A 20,290-nucleotide genomic window follows, 5' to 3' on the forward strand; every position below is an offset into this window, starting at 1 on the left:
TAAACTGGAGCTAAAACAAAAAGGGGAGAGAGGATCACATCATCCCTTCTTCCTACTGACCCCGATGCTTCTGGGGTATTCGTCTGGGCCCAAGTCATCGTCACCATCAGAGCTTTATGTCTTCTTAGCCCTTCTGGTCCCACAGTGGAGGGAGGGGTGGACAAGGAGGAGGAGGCAGGAGCAGAAGACAGGTGGGAGCAGGTGGCCTTCAGATTCACCCAGAGTGGAGGACCACTTCTTGGGGATGCAGAAGGGGAAAGACAGACCTGAGTAGGATGCCTTTCCAGGAGCAGCCCTCAGCCCTACTTCCCAATCCCACCTGCTTCTCTATCCCTAGTCTTCCTGGCACTGCCTGAGCCTGGACTCGTGGTCAGAGTTCCCACCTGGATACACATTCTGGACGAGCGAGAGGAACTCCAGCCTCCTCTCATACAAACATGTTGTCTCTTGCACTCTTGAGTGTGTGAGGCAATGGGGGTCCTTGCTGGCCCTGAGGCACTTCCGGAGGAATAATTGTTTGTGCCCCCTTCTAGGCTGCTCCAGATTCCCTGGAAGCAGGAGGCCCCAGCATCAGCCTCTGTCAGTGTCTCTGGCACTTCTGCTAATCAGGGCTTCCCAAGGCATGGAACTCAGAAGGCGGTCTCCGAACCCAGTGTGAGCTCAACCGGCACTAAATGCCCTGACGTTCCCTGGGAGTCATAATGCCCCCAAGACTGTGGGAAAAATCAGCAAGCTGGAGGAGAGAAGACGATAACGAAGGAAAACAGAATCCCGGCACAGCAGGGTAAATGATGCTGGACAAGCTGTCTCTGGAGTGCCCTTGGGACCAGCTTGCCTGCAGTGGTGCAGCCTCGGGCAGTGAGTCCAGGCAGAATTTAAGACAACCCCAGACCAAATCACAGTACTGGCTCAGTGCCTTTCCTTCCACATATGAGAATGAAAAGCCTCACAATGAAAATGAACACCTAGTGAAATTCACATCAAAGCATAAATGGCATCAGAGCCTTCAAGGGCAGGATTGGAGATGTAAGAGTCCAGGAAGCAAGTGGATTCTGGAGGGAGCGCTTGTGCAGAGCGGAAAAGAGCCCCCAGCGCCCGGACCCCAGCACAGGTCCAGGACGGGCTGAGATGCCAGTGGGCGTGCTCCCATCTGCAGCCACCAGGGGTCATTGGCTCCCGCTGCTGGAGCTCCAAGCTGCCATGCCTGCCGGGCCTGCTCCTCACCTTTCAAAGCCAGCACAGCCACGGTGTTCACTGCCTCCCTCAAGCCCCAGAGCTAGCACCAGCCCAGAGGGAGAGACAGGATCCCTCACAGAACACCCTCCACCCCCTGCCAGGAAAGGCGGGGAGCCAGAACCCTGGCTCGGGCCCCCAGTGTTTTTGCTTTCAGGAAGCTTGTTCTGAGTAGAGTATCCCTGGCCAGTGCTAGCACACCAGCCTCCGTTCCCAGCTTCCTTCACGGGGAACTTCCACAGGAAGCATCTTTCCTCTCTACCTCTTCCTCCTTCTCTGTATTGGAATCCAGCACTGGGCAGGCATCCCCACGCCCCATCCACTTCCATCCAGAATGCCGAGCACATTTTGTTTAAACCCTCAAGAGTTTAGTCTACACACTGACCTACAGCAAACTCGGGAAATGCTTTGTCCCAAACTAAACACATTTTGTATTTTTAGAAAGCTCTACGCTAAGAAGATCACCGATTGGAGACCTTCCCCAATGTTCAACTGGAGACCTTCCCCAATGCGTTACAACTTCAGGCCTCATTATCACGATCATCACCGCTTGGCTGAACCTTGATCTAAATCCCACCCTCGAACTTTCCAGCCAGCATCTCTCTGTGCTCAATCCATCTCCACCAATGCAAATCTGACCCCGCTATCCTGCTTAGAAAGCTATGCAGGCTCCCCACCGCCCAGAGTACCTAGTACAACCTTGCAGCACGCCCCCCATAGCTCCCGCCCCGGCATCTTCTCTCCCAGCCTCGTGGGACTCTCTCTTGCTCCTTAAATATCTGCCTGGCTCTGGACCTTGACTTGGGTGGGTGGTTCCTCCTACTGGTGTGCCCTGCCCCCTCCTCAGGGTGAACACGTCCCATCTGCCTTGATTGGATGAAACATCCTCTTCTCTCTCAGGGCTGGTTGTGCCTTCCTTGGTGTTTCTGCTGAATTTATCATATCAAAGAGCAAGGTTTCAGTTATTGTCTCTGTAGCCTGGCCAGACCATGAGCTACCTGAGGACAGGGACCTGGACCAAATATAAACATCGCTCCAGAGTTATCCCAGTGACACACACACTATTTGGCACTTAGGGAGGGCTCTATAAATGTTTGATGAATGAGCCAATGATCACAGTGAAGGTTCAATCACATAACACAATACAAAGCAACCCAGCTCCCCACCAGCACAAATGCTTTAGGTAAGGACCAGCCTGCAGCTGTCTCTCTTTCTGTTAGAGGAGCCAGAGTGTGGATAAAGGGGAGCAGGGGGCCTGTCAACCTCCCCCCAGGCCTTACTCCTCTCACTCACTCTTGACATGCACACACTGAGCACTGCCAGGCACTGGGCGGCAGGCTATGCCTGCACACTGGAGATTGTGGTTAGTATTTTCCCCCTGAATTTATAGAGGAGGAACCTGAGGCTTAGAAAAGTGGCCTCAGGACATTCATTCAGCAAAGTGAAGGGTGGAGAGGGGTTTAACTTCACGTAGCTCTAAGGACCGTGCTCTTTATCACAGCGCTGGAAGTGAGGAGACCAGGGACCGAACCCCAGCACCATCCCTGTCCAGCTGTGTGTGTCACGTCAGCGCAGCCACTTCATCACCTTGGGCTTCTCTTTCCTCATCTCATCATGGAGTAGCCTAAAGGCTCAAAAGGGAGTGGGGCTGTGATAGCATGTAAAAACTACAACTACAGTGCTATGCAAATATGAAGGGCTGTGGGTACTCATCTTCATGGCTCATACTTTTTGTCATGCCAACTTCCTTCCTTCCCCAGCTGTCCTAGCCTATATTTTCCTCCCCCAGACTCTAGTCCCTATTTCTGAGCATTTCTGTGACTTCACAAGGTCAGTTGAGTTTACACCCCAGGAGCTGTCCACTGTTCTTACCTCCATCATCTGAAACCCAGTGAACAGGTGGCACTTTGATGTTTGAGTTCCGGCTGCCTCCCTGTCCTGGCAGGGACATTATCCCCTCTGGATGCCTGAATATTTTAACCTGTCTTCCTTCCATACTCATACCCACTTGCCCTTTCTCCTCCTTCCCTCTGCAGCTCCTCACAGTAACCTCCATCTATTACTTCAGCCCACCCACCTTCCCTCCCTCATCCTCTGCCCCACTTCTCCCTTGACATCCAAACCTGCACCACTAGGGGCAAAAACTGGCTTCAGAATGTCCCCCTCCCCCATCTCTTGTGTGAGGGGCTGGATCTGTAAGTGGGAATCCAGGGAGGGACTTGTGTGGAATGATGAATCACCTCCTCACTTCCCTTCTGATTAGGGTTTTCCTCATGTGGTCAAGTGCATCCTGGGACATGACACACCAGGACTGTGGCACAGGCATGACTGTCACAGTCGTCTCTTTAATTGACAAGAAAATACCTTTCCCTTCTTGCACAGAGGGTTTTCCCTTTTTATCATCCAGGACCTAGTTTCTTTTCCTAACTCTAGTAATTGTAACAGGGAAAATGATTTCCATGATGGGAAAATGGCACTCTGACTTCTCCTCAAGAACTCAAAAGATATTTTTTTTATACCTGTTGTTTCTTTCAGTATCAGAAAAAAATCTCTGTGAGGACGAGGGAGGAGCATTTCATTCATTCACTCACCATACATTCATTTATGAAATATCTGCTGAATGCCAGATTCCACGCTAAACCATGGGGGTACAGCAGTGGGGCAGAGGAGGATAGAGGTCCAGCTAAGTGCAGTATATGATGGTAGCTCTAATAGCGGTATTTTGAGTGTTAACAGGAACTTAGAAGAAGGAGCATCTCAGTTTGTAGAAAAAGTCTAGGAAGACTTCATGGAGGAAGTGACACTCATGCAGAGACTTTAAGCATTCGTAGGACAAGTAAGGAGGCTGTTCCTGGCAAAGGAAACAGTGTCAATACATGGAGGCACGTTGAGGAGCTATAATTAGATTGGGACACCTGGAATATGAAAGGAAGGGGATAATATAACCTTGGCAGTGGTGGTTGGACAAGTGGGAAATGCCAGATCATGTATCCCCCCGCAAAGGGGTAAAGCTCCTACTCTGTGGGCAAACAACCGAGGGCCACTGAAGGGTTCTAAGCAGGGCAGGGGCACACAGCACTCGGGTGGGGTGCAGAGGGCGGCCCGGAGGAAGGGCCAGGAGACGAGGTAGAGGCCACTGGAAGAATCCTGCTGAGGAATCTGGGGTGTTTGGAGCAGTTGGGTTACGTGCAGGGTCTGCAGCCCTTTGGGTCTCTAGAACTTCCCAGCCTAAGCCAAAGTCCCGAGATGACTCCCTATGTCCTGAAGGGGCCATCAGTACTGAGCCATGGTCTTGCCCCCAGTTCATGCCAACACCAGAGAAGAAGTGAGATAAGCCAGCCTCCTTTCTCCCAAGGTGCCTGGCAGGGCCTTGCACTTGTCATTTCCTTCTCCATAAAGTGCCAGGAGAGCTTCCAGAGCGTTTCTACCCCCAGTTCCCACTGCCCTGGGAGAACAGGCCTCCCTTCCTAAGCACCCACAGGGGCCCCGCCCCCGTGAGGAGAGGGTCCCTCCCCCACCTGCCGCCGGCACGGCACACGCAGGGAGGCGGGAGCCTGCTGAGTTTTCTTGTGCTCTGGCTCATTTTCCTTCTGGAGCAGCAGGTTCATCTCTTACATTTTTAATAGCTGAGCACAGTGATAAGGCCCAAAGAGAAGGCAACAAGCCATGCAGGGGAGGAAAACCTCCTCCCTGCTCCCGCCCACAGCGGCGGGTTTGCGGATTTGAGCTCCCCAGTCTGCCCACCACGCTGGACCAGAGGAGCTGAAGTGGCAGCAGGTGGGAAAGTCAGACTGGCTGATCCTGACCCCCTGCAAGGAGCTGGTCCCCTAGCCGAGCAGGGATTCATACAGAAAGTCTGAAATGCTTGTCTTAGCTCAGAAGAGCCAAATAGTCCTAATTCCCTTTGGACTTCCACCTGGGAATGGAACTATCTTACCCACCTCCCTCTGCTCCATAGATGTCGGGCAGGGGATTCTCTGGCCTCTGGATCCCTAGGGAGGGCGGTGAACTAGTGGAGAGGGGCTCTGAGAGCCTGGGCCTGGGCGAGCCGTGAGTGCTGCCGGGCAGATCTGCAGGGGCCAAGTCTGGCAGCACCAGGATGCCCCCGCTGTTTTCCTCTTTCTTCTAAGGCAGTTACTTTTTAACCTCTCCAGGCACAGACGGGAGAAAACAAATCCACAGGCCATTTAACCTTGTGTGAGATGGCAGGAGGTGGGCCTGAACTGAGGCTTGGTGTTTTATTGCTGTACACGTGAATTTGAGTTACTTGGAAAAGGGTGTCCCTAACCTGCAGTTAAATCTAATCTAGAGGCCACGGCCCACCCCTGCAGGCAGTTTATGCTTTCTTGGCCTTTAAGGGCCGTTACAAGGGCTCCTGGGGGCAGGGAACAGAACTTTGGCAGGGGATTCTCTGCATCGCCAACCTGGGTCCTCCAGGTCTGCTCCCACTGCACCCCCAGCACCAGTGGGTGAATGTGAGAAAGTAGGAGAGTTCCTTTCACCTTGGAATTTAGCAACTCCTGTCGGGGGAGCATAACTTTAGAGATCCGTGGGGCTACCTTAAAATACATGTGAATAAAGAACCAGAGGGACCCACCCAGGGTCACCTGGCCCAGGTGTGCTGTCTGATACAGGAGTCCCTATCCATTTGTGGCTACTGAGCACTTAAAATGTGGCTGATGAGCTGAACTTTAAATTGTATTTAAATTCATTAACATTTAAAAGTAGGTACCTGATTCAGTTATTAGAAAATGTTTTACATATGTTTTGGAACAACTTGGGCATGCAAATTATTTTATAATCGCTATTTTTTAAAGTGAAATCTAAATATGGATCACATGTTTCTGATGAAGTTTTAATGTCCAAAAGGAGATGCGCTGTAAGTGTAAAACATGCACAGGATTTTGAAGACTTATGAAAAAAAAAAAAAAACAAACATAAACTATCTCAATGATTATGATGAAATGATAATACTGTGGTTATATTTGGTTTAATAAAACCTATTGTTAAAATTTAATTTCACTTTTTTTAATGTGGCTACTAGGCAATTTTAAATTACATGTGTGTTGCACATTACATGTGACTGGATACTGCCAGTTTAAACAATTCTGGATAAAAGGTTAACCGTCTCCAGGAATGGAAATCTTACAATCCTTTTCAGTGGTCAGATCCATTTCATTCAATTCAACAAATATTTACTGACCAGGGGACAGTGTTTGCTGAGTGTGAGGACCTGCAGTGTAGGAGGCCCTGCAATGAGCACAGAGCAGAAAGAATGCAGAGGTCTCATCTACAGCACTGCAGAAAGAGTCACAGGGAAGGTCACAATGAAGTGTGGCGGGGATTAAAAGAGGACACCAGCATATTAGGTGGTTGGCAAGGAGGAAGCGAGTGAGAGAGGAGGTGGCCCATGGGATGGGCAGTGAAGAGCAGTGAGGGTATGAGCCAGGAGAGCAGGGACAGGATGCAGTGGAACGTCCCCCATTCTCCAGGGCCCTGTCCTCGGTCCCTGCTCTTTTCAAGCCATGCACCTTCACCGGAAGCCCGGCCTGGACCACGGCTTCAATGCTGGTGTCTGTGTTGACAACTCTCAAATCTCCATTCCCAAGCCATGCCTCTCTCCTGACCTCTGGGTCCAGACATTCAATGCCCACCGAACATCTCCATGTAGAAGTTTCTCAGATACTTCCAACTCCATTGACTCCCTGGCTGAACTCATCCTCTCCTCTCCACTCTAAACTCTGGCCCTTTTTTCCCTCTTGAGGAAGTGGCGGGACCAGTGACCCAGCTGTCCAAGCCAGGAACCTAGACATTACCCTAAACTCTTCCCTTGCACTACAAGCCGTAATACAACCAGCTCCAAAGTCCCGTGGGGTTTTCCTCCTTATTTCTCCCACCTGGCCCATTCTGCACCACTGCCTGGGTCCAGGCTGTCACCACACATCACCAGGGTTATGCAAAAGCATCCTCACTATTCTGGCTGCTTCTTGAGTGAACCCTTAAGCCATCCTTTATGCTGCTGTCAGGGGGATCTTAGTACAACTGAAAACTGCTCCTCTCACAGCCCCATGCAGTTCTCAGGGTAAAGCCCAAATTCCTGAATTTAGCACATATGGCAAAACTTTCTAATCTAGCTGACCCTCATTCATCTACTCAGTTTCACGTCCTGCCTCTTCCCATAAGCAAATACTTCTGCATATTCTGTTTCCTTTGCCTGGGACACCCTTCCCATTTTCTTCAAAGAAAGGTTTTCTATTGTGATAAAATATCTATCACAGATTTAGCATTCTAATCTGGTTTTCTTTGTCTAGTTTATTCCTATTTATCCTTCAAATTCAGCTCAAGTGCGACCTCTTCTGAAAAACCTTTCTCTGAGTCCTCAGCTTGGATGAGGTGCCCTTCTTCTGTGCTACCAATACCTTAGCTCTTACCACACTGTACTCTGTGTTCACATGTCTCTTGTATGTCTCTTTTTACAGACTCCCTAGGACAGTGTGTCTTTTTAAATTTTATATACCCAGGGCAGCAGTGTACAGTTGTGCAGGTTGTACACTGCACTAGATGCTTGGTTGAGGAAGTGAGGAGTGACTGAAGACCATCAGCCAATTGTGCACTCAGATCTAGGGCTATATCTAGGCCTTTTCCTAACTTGCACAAAAGGTGACAAGCCCTTTATATCCTCAGGGCTCTTTTACAGAGCTGGCACATAGTACTATAGTAGGTGCTCATTAAATGTTAAATTGAATAAAGACAGAGGGATATTCCAGGCAAAGGAACCAGGGGAAGACATGGCGGGGAAGCTGGCATAATGGGATGGTACTGGATGATCAGGATTGGATTAGAGGGGTTGAAGCCAGTTTGTAGAGAGTCCCTTATGCTGGGCTGAGAGCCTACCTCTTAATTCAATAGGCAATGAGGAATCTTTGAGAATTTTTGAGAGAATTGTGACTTAAAAGTCACAAAATAGTCAGGCTTGAAACAAAGACTCTGAGAAGTTAAGTGACTTGTTGAGGGTCACACAGAAAGTTAGTGGCTGAGCTGGGACTTGAACTGGCTTTTCTTGCCCCTCGGCCAGTGCCCCTTCTTCCACACTGCCCTCTGAGGAAGCCTCCTCTAACTGAGGTGGGGCCCTTGAAGCCTCCAAACCAAATCTCCCCAGCCTTCCAACACGCATGCCCAGCGATGGTGGGAGGGGATGGGCTGATCAGAGGTGAGAACAGGTAGGTGCCGTCAACGCTCAGCCTCATGCATCCACACCTCTTGGTCTGTCTTCAGATATCTACCTACTCGAAGTCAGGTAAACTGCCCACAAGCTTTCTACTCTTCACATGAGGTAAGTGCTCTAGTTTTTGGAGCCTTTTCTTTTTTTTTTTCATGAGGGATATCTCCCTCCTTGCAACCCTTTCAGTTGCTCTTATTTGGCCCTGGCTAGTTTGTTTTTTTTTTTTTTTTTTTTTTCAGATTCTTTCAAAACCACCTTCTGCCTCTAGCTGAAGGAGCCTTGCCCATACAGACCAGGGCTTAATAAGTGTGTGTTGAGTTGATCTGACCCAAATGTGGAGGCTGATCTAACCCCACGGTCTCCCTGAAGGCTGGTATCCTGGGAGAATTCTTGTTGTTGCGTCTCCCCCTCCTTGGATCATATTTACCATTTGTCATTTATTGTGTTCATGCTATGATGTTCCAGCACCCCTGGGTTTCTTTCTGGTTTATTCCTCGTGAGCCCCTTGCCTCGGTTTCTTCACTTGATTGCTCTGAAGCTCATTTCTGGACTCTGAATAAATGACTTTATCCTTTTCCATTTTCAGTTTGAGTCTGAGTCTGAAGAGCCATTTCTCCACTTTTTCAGGGAGGTTTGGCTTCTCAGCTTTTATCCCAGGTTACAGGGACTCTGTCCTTTGGCACACGTGATGATGGTAGTGATAACAGTATCATCAACCATTTAGCCAAAGTGCTCTGTGCCAGACATCATGCTTGCTGCTGTTATAAAAATTAGCTCATAGTCATCCTCATAAAAATCCCACAGGGTGGAGATACCATTAGCCACATTTTACAGATGAGGAAAACTGAGGCCCATCAAGATCAAGCCATTGCCCAAGGTCACCCAGCTGAGATTTGTACACAGGCAGTGATAGAGGAAGTGCTCACATCAAAAGACCGGATGCTGCCTCGGCAAAAAAACTTTCAGGTGTTCTCCGAGGTCACTGAGAGAGGGAGACTCACACTACACGCAGGGCAGGCCCAGAGGCCACCGACTGTCATTCTCAGGCTGGGTCTTCCCTAACCAGCTACGTCCTCCTACAGAATGGAGATTCTAATGCTCAGAAGACGACAGAGCTTGTCGGTGAGGCCTGGCTGTATGACAGGTGACTTCCCTCCTTGACAGCCACGTCTAAACCTTTCCATGCTGTTGCAAGAGGCTCCTTAATTGATCTGGCATAATGAGCTCCTTACAAAGTCATCATAATTTCCAGCGTGCGGTGACACACCAATTGATGGATGGCTTTAGTCCACTGCCTTCCCAGCTAGGAACTTCAGTGTAATTAACTATCATGAATTAACAGGAGGCTTTTCCCCCTTAAACATATAAACGAACAGATTCCACACTTATCCCCCGTCTGCCTTCACAAGGCCTGCAAGATAAGGCTGGAGGCTCTACCATAAGCTGGTCCCTAAGGGTCCCAAGTTGGGTCCTCGGCATTTGAAGGTACTCATCTCCTGCTTCCTGCTCTGGGTTTTCAGTTTGGTTTCCTATGTGTCCATTCCACAGGTAACCTTTTCTGACTTTGCAAAAGACTAAGATAAAAAAGGGAATGAAAAGCCCCTGATTTTTCATAGTCACCTGCAGCCAGCCCTCTCCCATCCCATTAAAGGGGCGACATTCTCTTTGGATTTCCCTCCTTCCTCCTGTGCTCAGCTCCCAACTACCTGCCTCTGCTGGCAGCTATGGGAGATGCTCTGTGGGGGGCCTGCCTCCCGGGGCTTTGGGGCAGGACTGTGGCCTCACTCCCCGCTGGGCAGACTGTCTGCGCTTTGGATTATTTATACCAATGCTTCTCGTCACTGGGGCAGAAAATTGAGAGGTTACCATATAACTGAGGGATATCTCCCTGTTACCCTTTTCTTAGACACAACTTGCCTCAGCTCCCAGGAGTGGAAAAAATTCCCGTCAGGCAGATGGCACTTTAAGGTCCCCTGTTCCAGGTTTCTCATCCCATCATTCTGGTTTTCTGTTCCTTCCCACCTCAGTTTCCCCAGTTCCTGGATATAGTGCTCAGGAACAAAGCCCTGGGAGACAGGGACAAGCAGTGAGGACAGATGGGCTGCCAGCACGCAACACTCACCATGGTTTGTCCCTGGATCCCTTCGCAGAAAAGACTGTGTGCTGTTTGCTGCTGGAGGTAAGTAGATTGTCTTTGGGCGTTTTGAATGGCTTTGAGGTGCTGCTGGCAGAGTTATGGCCGCTGAGACAGGCTTTTGTTTTCACCTGGACTAGTGATGTCCTAGAGTTGGAGGGTGGAGACACCGGGGAGGGAGAAGGTCTGCACATTGAACCGTGTCTTCTCTCTACAGAGGGAGAAAGAATAGAACTCATTGTGTCATCTGTAGCAAGCAAGTCACATGCACACTCACGTACACAACAAGCAGAGAGAAGAGTTCTGATCCTGCAGTGTGGGCATGCCCGAAGCCTCAGTTCTGACTACAGTTTGCTTGACGTCTGCTCCTGTCCCACCAACTGGCAGGGATTACCTTCCTAATGTCTGCATCAAGTGGCACACTGAACTCGCACAGAGGTTCTTACGGGAGGCATTTATCAGGCCATCCTCCTGCAAAACCACTTCTGCAGGATTAGCGGAGGGGACACCAGGTGTCACCTGCACACAGTGAGATAACCACATGGCCCAAGTCATCCTCAGATAGCTACCTGGCGGCTACAGCATGGCTCAGTGTAGTTGGTAGGGTAGGACTTTTAAGAGAACACATAGCAGTTTCTGGAACCTGACCCCTAGCAGAAGCACTAAAGTCACAAGGACCAGCAGGGCAGAATGAGAGGGCCTCCTAGGTTCAGGAAGTGGCCCAGGGCCACAGGACATCAATGCTTGAGGCCGAATCCGCAGATGTGGGCCCCGGACTTGGGTAGCCGGGCACAGCTCCCTGGGGTCACAGCTACCAGAGCTCTGGGGTGACATGCCTCACTTATTCACCCTCAGTCAGCTCCCGTGGCCTCGACTCAATGCAGGATGAAGAGTCTGACCTGGAGAGCAGGTGCACAAAGCAAAGTTCTAGTGCATGCCCGCTCTGGTGGTTCTTAACTCTTAGAGGGTAACAGATTTGATTAAAGGACCCCTCCCAAGAAAAATGCACATTTACACGTGCCCCAAAACCTTGTACATAATTATGGGAAGGAATCCTGGACCCCCGAAGGACAAACGCTCTGAAATCCTAAGTCTCCTCCGGCTCCCTCGTGCCTGCTACAGAGCCCCATGTATAGTCAGTGCTTAATTACCACGTGTCGAATAAATAAGTAAAATTATAACAGATATCCTGAGAGATCACGAGGTTGGAGAACTGGGTTGAACATGATAATGAACAAGACAGGGACAAAGAAGGCAGACCCCACTCTCCCTCCATCTCCAAGCTGAGTCTCAGGCTTTTTTTGTTAGTGAGACATTTCTGGCTGCTATTCCAGGCACCCTGATCTGGGAGAAGAAAGCCAGTCTAACCTGGTTACCTGGGACAGGCCTTCAGGGTTTCTCTGTGCTCCCCGGTACCAATGGGCTGCCAGGTTGTCTCAAAGCAGACTGATTCTAGTCCTCTGATCAAGTGGGAATTGATGGGAAAAAGTGGATTTCTGAGGATCATCTGATTGTTGGGTGTTTTTGCCTGACCGGGGTTCACAGGTTGCCTGCACTAAATAACTTTCCTGGGGAATCTTTCTTGACTGGGTCGGAGGAGAACTTGCATACATGCTCAGAGCTATCCTGTTCAAAGTTTTCAAAACCAATAGCTAGTTCCAGGGCCTCTGTTTTGATGTCATGGAGAAAACCCAGGAGTCTAACTCCAACCACAGCACGTTATTAAGCTTATGGCCTAGAGTTTACTGCTTTAACTTTCTCAGTTCCCATGCCTTTATCTGTAAATGAGGCGGGTCCCCAGATGGCCTGGAAGGCCTCTTTCTACTCCATGACCATAAATACAAGGCATACTTATACCTGCTCCTCCTTTTCCCTTCTCTCATGATTCCTGAATGTTATAGCAATAATTACAGCTGAAGGATTGAGATATTTCACTCAGGCAGGAGCTTCCTTGGAGGAATTCATCCTTTGTGAAATTATACTGGTCTTTACAACCCCTGTGAGACAGGCAGGAAGCAGTCAGCCGACCCCACCCTCCCCACGGCTGACCAGCCAAAGAAGACCCAGAGAGGCGAGGTGACTCGCCAAGGTCGGGGCAATGGCCAGGAGAGGAGTGAGGCCTCTGTGCTGTGGGCAGGGGCCAAGCCGCTTCTCAGGAAGGCAGGAAATGGAGTGTACTGGGACCAAGATGTGAAGCCAGGAACTTAGGAAGTACAGGTACTTAGAATCGCTGAAGGTTAGAACCGGATCTCAAAAGTCAGCTCCTCCGATCTCCTTGCTGATGGATAAGGTTATCAGTGAGGGGGGTTATCAGTTACCAGCCTGCAGGGCAAAGCTAGTTGTGGCAGTGCTGAGACTAGAACCAAGCCTCCTTACTTCAAATCCACAGTTCTTTCTGCCCTTCAGAAATGTCTTGCTTCGCCATTTCTTTTTTGGCAGAGGTTTCCAAAACTAAAATAAGACTTTTGATTTTCACCACTACTGTTCTGGATTTTTCTGCAGACTTCATTCACTCCTTTGCTCTCACAGGCTCAAGCTGGCAGGGGGAGGAGGGGAAAGGATGTGCAGAAATATTCCTCAGCTCTGGTGGGGAGATAAGCTCTGATAAGGAAGAGAACGTTTATTTTGCTAAACTAAGAGTTGAAAATAACACAAGTAATCACAGATAAATCACAAGGCAGAGTGACATTAAGGACAAAATGAACGGGACAGAACAGCAATTCTAAAATCACCTTCCCAGAGGCTTACGGTTAGTGACCCTGCCGACACTGAATGAAACATAAAAAATTAAATCAATAGATAGGACTTTTTCTTGGTTTTATATTTTACTCCCATAAATCCCTCTTGAATGACCAACGGAAAGAACAAGTTGCATATGAAAGAATATTCATCGAAGTTGGAAGATAGCCCTTCACCCTTAGTTTTTTGTTTGTTTACTATGAGATTTTTGTGTCATAAGAAACAGATTAAAGCAGTATTTCCTACTTGTGAAACTGTTCCTTATTGATCAGACGGAATTAAATCTGTCACTATTTCAAGGTTTCCCACAAAGAGATCTGTACTTCTGTCGCCTGAGCTTTGAGTATGAGCTTGCCAGCCACTGGCGCAGGCAAAAAGGCTGTGTAAGAATTTGAAGTGGAGAAACAGGGTCAGAGTGATCAGAGCCCGACTCAGGAGGTGGGCATTACATTTTTCATTTGGCTAAACTTTTAAAATTGGGTAGAACTGACATCTGGGTAGGGCAGAGTGAGTAGGTTTTTCAGAAAGATGCAATTCCTTTTCAATCTGTTTTTCTCAGACTACTCTGTGAAGCCCTGCCTGTAGATAACTCACAAGGTTTTGTCTTTTGCTGGAGAGGTGGGTGGCAGGTGGAATGTCTCCGGGTAAAGTGTTCCAGTGTTCCAGACTTACATCACAATCATTCTGATACAAGAACTCACCTACGGTGGGCTTACTCATTTTTTCCCATTTTGGTTAAGGGACTGCCTTCCGTGGATTCCTATAAATATTCTAATTTCATTTGCTTTGCCCAGAAATAGTTTACAGAACATTGTATTTTTTTACTCACTATTAAAATCTTCTACAGACTGAAGCAATTTTAGAGAAAAAGAGCCTTTCTCTCCAAATTCTCTCATTTTCGGCTAATGCACATAGATGCATTAACAATTGATAATTGATAATCAATTGACATTTTGGACTATTCTTTTTCAAATAGCATTAGTCTACATTTCTAATTCCCATATATTGGTCATTTAAAATGGTTAGGTAATATTCAGTCACTGCCATGCTATACATAACTTAGCTATTCTCTTACTAGTTACTTGTCCCCTGGCCCTGTTTCTTCCAATTTATTTAAAAAGCAATTTGGGGTTATTTCTTTGAAGTATAGTTACCAATGTGAAAAAAGTTGCAATAGTTTATAGCTCTTGCAACACACTTCTTTCTAGACCGTGGGACAGAAAGACCAAAGCAATCTATTGTGCAGATGTTGAATATGAGGACCACTTACCTACTGAAGTGAAAACAGAAAATCACTGTCAGGACACTCATGCAGAATGAAGTGTCCACTCCATCAATTACAACCTCAGTGAATGATGTTGGATCAGCAACCTCTGGTCTCACCCCTTCTGTCCTTTGGCCAATAGTTACAGTAACTTATTGACTTTCTTATGTGCCAAGTACTCTACTAAACACTTGATTTACCTTATAGTATTTAATTCTTACAACATCCTAAGAGAGGTACAATGATTATATCTATTCTACAAGTGAAGAAACTGAGGTCAGAGATACAACTTGCCCAAGTTCATGGAGCTAGGAAACATTAGATCTGGGATGTCTACAGAGCCTGTGGTCTTATCCCTGAGCTCTGCCTCCTTGAAATCCCAGAAGATGCTGCAGCCAAGAGGGAGAGCCAGGAAGACTGCTGGGTACCTCCCTTCCCCACTGAGTATGAGCATTTCAGCAGGGCACCCAACTCCCCTAGGGAGGGGAGGGGAAAAAAATACCTAATTTGCCAGCTTTTTGGTACCAATCAGCAGCCAGCCTGAGATCTCAACTCCAAAAAGTTGGGGACCCCAGGACCAGAGAAATGAAAAGCCAAATCCTTTTACTGTTTTGCATTTCCCCCACAGGAAGCCCAGAGCACGGCCTCAGCCGCTGGCTGTTCTAAGACCACCTGCTCCACCACATACACCCTAACCACCCCTGCGTGACTCCAGGGCACAGTCCCGGAGAGCAGCTGAGCAGGGGGCTGGCAGATGCTGTGGGGGGAGCCCTGGTGTCTCCACAATTCTCTCTCCTTGTTCTCCACCAGGAAAACTCCACCAGGTTTTCAGGCAATTCCATTTCAGGAAAAATTCGGAACCCTCCCCTCCCCCCACGCTTGTTCACTGAGATATTTTTAAACTCACAGCACCAATGTCCTGCATTTAAAACCTCAGCACAGATGCCTCATGAATGGCTGAGACGGCTGCCAACACCCAATGTGGTTCCCTGTACCAGTTTTAGAAAGAACTTGTTGGGAATTTTCCAATATGGTGTTTAAGGGACCAATCTCCACCCCAATAGAGTACGTGCACCTCAGTCACTCTCAGCCTGCCACGCTTGTGTAAGCTCACTTGGGGTGAAGCCAGCTCCTGATTTGCTCATTCGACAGTGCTGAGTCTCTTTCGGCCCCCAGCTCGGAAAGCAGGTGCTTGGCAAATCATTAGCCGGGCTCTATTTTATCAATGGATTCTATCTGCTTTAGTAGCTGCGGTCAGGATGCTTTCCATAAAGGACAACCCTGAACTCCAAGGGACCTTCCAAAAGTAACCTGGAGCCAGACGGCGATGGGCAGAGCACAGACCTCAGCTGGGGGAGCCATGCAGGAACCATGCCAGCTGTACCTTGCGACCACTTGCTGAGGAAATGAGGCCGGTATTCTCCCAGTTTACAGCTGTGGAAACTGAGGCCCGCTGCATTTGGAAAACCTGTCCCAAGTCTAGTAAGGCTAGAAAGCGGAGAGCAGGGGCTGGCTCCTGAGCTCGTGGTCTCATTTGCTGCAATTGTAGCAGGGCACTAAACATAGTGCCACGGTGGTTAGAGGTGGGATACTAAATCAGCCTTCCTCAGCAGGGGAGGAAATGAAGACACAGGAAAGTCAAGTGACTAAGGCAGGCAGAGCCGTGCCCAGCAGCTCCTGTGCCAGGAGTGCTTGTGAGCTGCTCAGAAGCCCGCTCCCTCCTCGGGCTGGAGTGACTCTTTGAAAGCTGTCCAGTCCTGAGTGGCTGGGGAGGTGTGTCTTCAAGCATGGGTGCCTGTCGCCACTTAGCTGGTGCTAGGTCTTCTTTACTCCTCTTCACCTCCCACCCAGCCGGGCAATGCACTGTCTGGAGCATGTGACAAATGCCAGCGTGGGCCAGTGCCCACCCTGCTCGTGCCAGCTCAGTTCTCAAACTCCCCCTAGGCTCTGGGTTGGTTTCTCGGCCATCTGGTCACTCTGTGCCCATTCATTCATTCAGTCAGTCAGGAAGAGAAGCAGCGTCTCCTGGGTGACTACTATGTGTTAGGCACCGAGCAAGCTACTTTTACATGCACCAGCTCAGGCCATCAGCCCAACACCCCCCAAAGTGGGTACTGTCAGGCTCCTCGTTATAGACGGGGAAATGAAAGCTTAGCAAGATTTTGAAATAAGGCCAAGGTCACGTCGACCTTGGCCGTTGGGAGGAGAGCCCAGACCTGCCTGTCCCCAGAGCCAATGGCCTTTCCATTATGCCTCCCTCTGCGAGGGTCCCTTCCCTCTACACTTCAGCGACACAACTTCTCCGAAGGTTCTTGACAAAGCGTTGCCCATTTTCAGAGCTGATGCAGGACACAACTCTGAGGTTAGATAACTTGGGATGCTTTTGACCTCTCCCTGTCAGTAGCATCCCCCGTCCCAGACCTGCTCTTTGGTTGGTAATTTATACTAAGGTATATATTTCTGGCATCAACCACCGCTGGGTAGGATTTGGGGAGTCCCAGGGACTTTCCAGGGCCCTGAAATATTTCCATCAGCCCCAAGGATGTGTGCACTAGACACAACCTTGCCGAAACAGAAAAAAAACACAGCACTATAGACTACCGGGGAAACAAACACATGTACACACTGCTGGGGTACTTTCAAGGGATGACATTTCTCTGGAGAGCAACCTCGTGAAGAAAAAAGGCATTCACAGACTTTGATCTGGTAATCTGGTAATTTTAGTCTGGAAAATAGACCTCCAGGAAATATCCTCACCACCCCCCCCTCCACAAAAAGTTTAAAGATAATATTCTTAGCAGCACTGTTTACAATAGTAAAAACGACCGCAATCAACCTGATCTATAATAAAATAACCGAAACTGACAGGTACGAGGGTTATCTCAGTCTCAGGAAATGTGTGTGTGAGACAGGACTGCTCAGATCTACAAGAAAATTAAAAATATCAGCCATAATAGGTAAACACTAACCAATACTTTATAAAAACAGAAAATATGTAACATATTCATATATACATGAATATATAATATAGACAGACGAGGAAAAAAGGAAAGGATATAAGATGGCTCTGTTTTTGTTAAAGATGTTTTTTAAGTCCATACAAAAAAAAAAGGAAGATTAACAAACAAACAACAACAAACACACTAACACATCCTTAGCCAGAGAGGGTGAAGGGGAGAAAACAGGTGTAAATACAAAGGGAGGAAGGAGAGAAAAGCATGTGTTCAAGTCACACCTCATTCATTCATTCACTCATTTGTTAAAGCATTTCCTTGGCATGGAAATATAATGGTGGTGATAAGACAGACTCTGCCATTGCCCAAGGGTTCCCTGAGGGAGCTGATACACCCTCCAGACCCCGCTGGCCATCACCTGGTCAACCTGAGAGTAGAGAACAGGGTCCTCTCAGGAGGTGGGCTGCCGCCTGGAGGACCTGACACCAGCCCAGCCCACCTGCCCCTTGGGACAGAGCTGCCAGCCTCGCCTTTGATTGCCCCAGCTGTTCCCATGTGTCCGGAGCCAGTATGGTAGTGGAGGAGTTGACAAGGAATTCCATCTTCATGGTACTAACTTCTCCACCTGGGTGACCTCCACCCCAACCACCAACATACGCACTTTGTTAAGTCACACGAGCGCAAACATAGTTCTACCACAGCTTAGGTGAAAACTGGTGGCTTCCAGCTTATGACAAACTGTTGAATTTACCTTAAGATGGCACAGGTGACATTACCCCCGCCCCAGGGGCCCCGAAGGGACAGGGGTGGCAGGCTGCCAGACACTGGACAGAGCTGGGGTGTCTTTGGTGGAAAGATACAAGAACCAGGATTCCCAGTGACTAAAATACCTGACTAAAATACCTGAACAGCTGGGCCAACTCTTCCTGGGACTGTCCTGAGGCAACGTCAGTGGCCTTCACCCAGGTACCTTGGGCTAAGCACAGAAAGAACCCCGGTCCCTGTCACAGGCATGCGCAGTCCATGCCTCAGGGAAGGGTGGGAGGACCCGGATGTGTGAGGTGGGGAAAGGGCTCAGGCCATTATACACCTCAGAGATGGCCCGGCACTGCAGAGCAGAGCTAGGGCCCCCAAATCTGCATTTTAAAAAAAGGTTTTGAGGCGATTCTCTTGCTCTGCACCGGCCTTGGGAGTCACTGGAAATGGGGACCAAACACTGCTGTTTTCAGAATCAGAAAGATCTGGGCTCAAATCCCAGCTCTGTCGCTCATTAGCTCTGTGACTTGGGCAGATGACTTAACCCTCTGAGCCCCAGCCTCCTTACTATACAACGGGAGCAATGATACCCACATCACAGGATGTCAAGTGGGCAGGGGCCCCTACTGCACGTGGAGGCACCCACCCTCCCCCCCAGCACACGTCCCGTGTTGTCATCGCTGGTTTACTGGTCTAAGCATCTTGTCACTGGACGCACCGAGGGCAGCTGTTTTGTGCCCTCTCTCGTCCCTGGCATTCAGCCCAGGGTCTGGCCCTGATAGGCACACGCTACGTTCACTGTGGGAGAAATGAGCATTGTGAGGACTGGTAAGACTCACAGTCGGCACTTCATACGAGTTCCCCTAAAACGTGAAAATGTAGATGGAAAAAGATACAAGTAGTAGCCTTCCTAAGCGGGCAGTTCTCTGCCTTCTTCCTGTCCCCGAATTAACACTATCCCATTTACAAGAGTCCTATGGGAGCACATTGTTTAAAGGAACACAGGCTGAGGGAGGAGAAGCCACGGCTGCTTGATTTCTATCTGTACCAACCTCGAATTTCAAGGAGCGCAGGCCACAGTCTCCTACAAGAGAAGATGCAAAGTCTCAACTCAATGCTAAGCTCGCAGCGTCACTCAGAACCGCTCACCCACCGGCTGTCGTGGTCCCACAGCAGCTACTAATAACGGAACCATTTCTGTTCTCTTTGGAGTGGCAGTTGGCAGTGGCAAACAGGAAGTTGTCTTGAAGTAGGGTGTGGTTGTGCCCTGCCAGTGTTCACGCACAGAGACACCGCTTGTTCTGGCCCCCTCCGGGTTCCCTTTGCTCAACTTCTTTCAAGAGCAAGAGGTCTGAATTATTTCAGTGAAAACACAACTTTTTTTCTTACATGATTTAACCATCACGATCATACAAACAAAAACCAAAGGCAGAAAGGAGTCTAAAATATAGCAAGGGTCTGTGTGGCCCCCATCAGCCACTCACTTGTGGCACTGAGTTAGGAAGTGGCTGTGTGTGTGAGCGTGCGTGAGCGTGTCCCCTGCATTTCTCTGCAGACACACAGGAAATAAGACCTTATCTAGAAGACAGGCCAGGTGTACCCTGAATCGTGCCCGGAGGCTGGCCACCAACGTGGACTCAGCGCCCACCGTGTGCACACACTGGACAGAGGACCGTCCATGAAAAGGAAAGAAGGAAAAGCCCAGGTCACCAGTTTCCAGCAATTTTTCAAGTTTGAGTGAAAAGAGACCTGAAACATTTCTTAACACCACTTGCACATAAAAATGGCCATGAAAAATCACTGGTGAGCAGACAGATGCCTCAAGTGGGGTTGGGGCTGCACGTAACTGCAGAGAAGTGGGGGTGACTAGCTGGTAATGTTCAGGGGAGCTGCTTCCTGGAGCCAGGAGAGGTGTGCTCTGAAATTTTCCACTCCACTCCTACCCAGCCCTGAAGCTTGCGCCTCCAGTAGGGCTGTCCAAAATGGAC

At 49.0% G+C, this 20,290-nt stretch overlaps 1 protein-coding gene across 17 annotated transcripts in view; it reads right to left on the reverse strand.

Annotated features, from left to right (window-relative positions):
• ATXN7L1 (ataxin 7 like 1) overlaps positions 1 to 20,290 on the reverse strand; it is a 218,557-nt gene that overhangs the window by 37,725 nt on the left and 160,542 nt on the right. For 16 of the 17 annotated variants that reach the window (XR_012508265.1, XR_012508264.1, XR_012508263.1 and 13 more), the window contains one exon: positions 10,578 to 10,800. Coding sequence is in view for 14 of the 17 variants with exons in the window: in XM_074367642.1 (XP_074223743.1) it covers positions 10,578 to 10,800 (223 nt within the window). In the remaining 3 variants the exon portion in view is untranslated. Of the gene's footprint in view, positions 1 to 10,577; positions 10,801 to 19,354; positions 19,617 to 20,290 lie in introns of those variants that run through there. The other variant, XM_074367649.1, reaches the window with a different exon arrangement.

Source organism: Camelus bactrianus, chromosome 7, assembly GCF_048773025.1.
Source record: "Camelus bactrianus isolate YW-2024 breed Bactrian camel chromosome 7, ASM4877302v1, whole genome shotgun sequence".
In the NCBI taxonomy this organism is placed as follows: Eukaryota; Metazoa; Chordata; class Mammalia; order Artiodactyla; family Camelidae; genus Camelus; species Camelus bactrianus.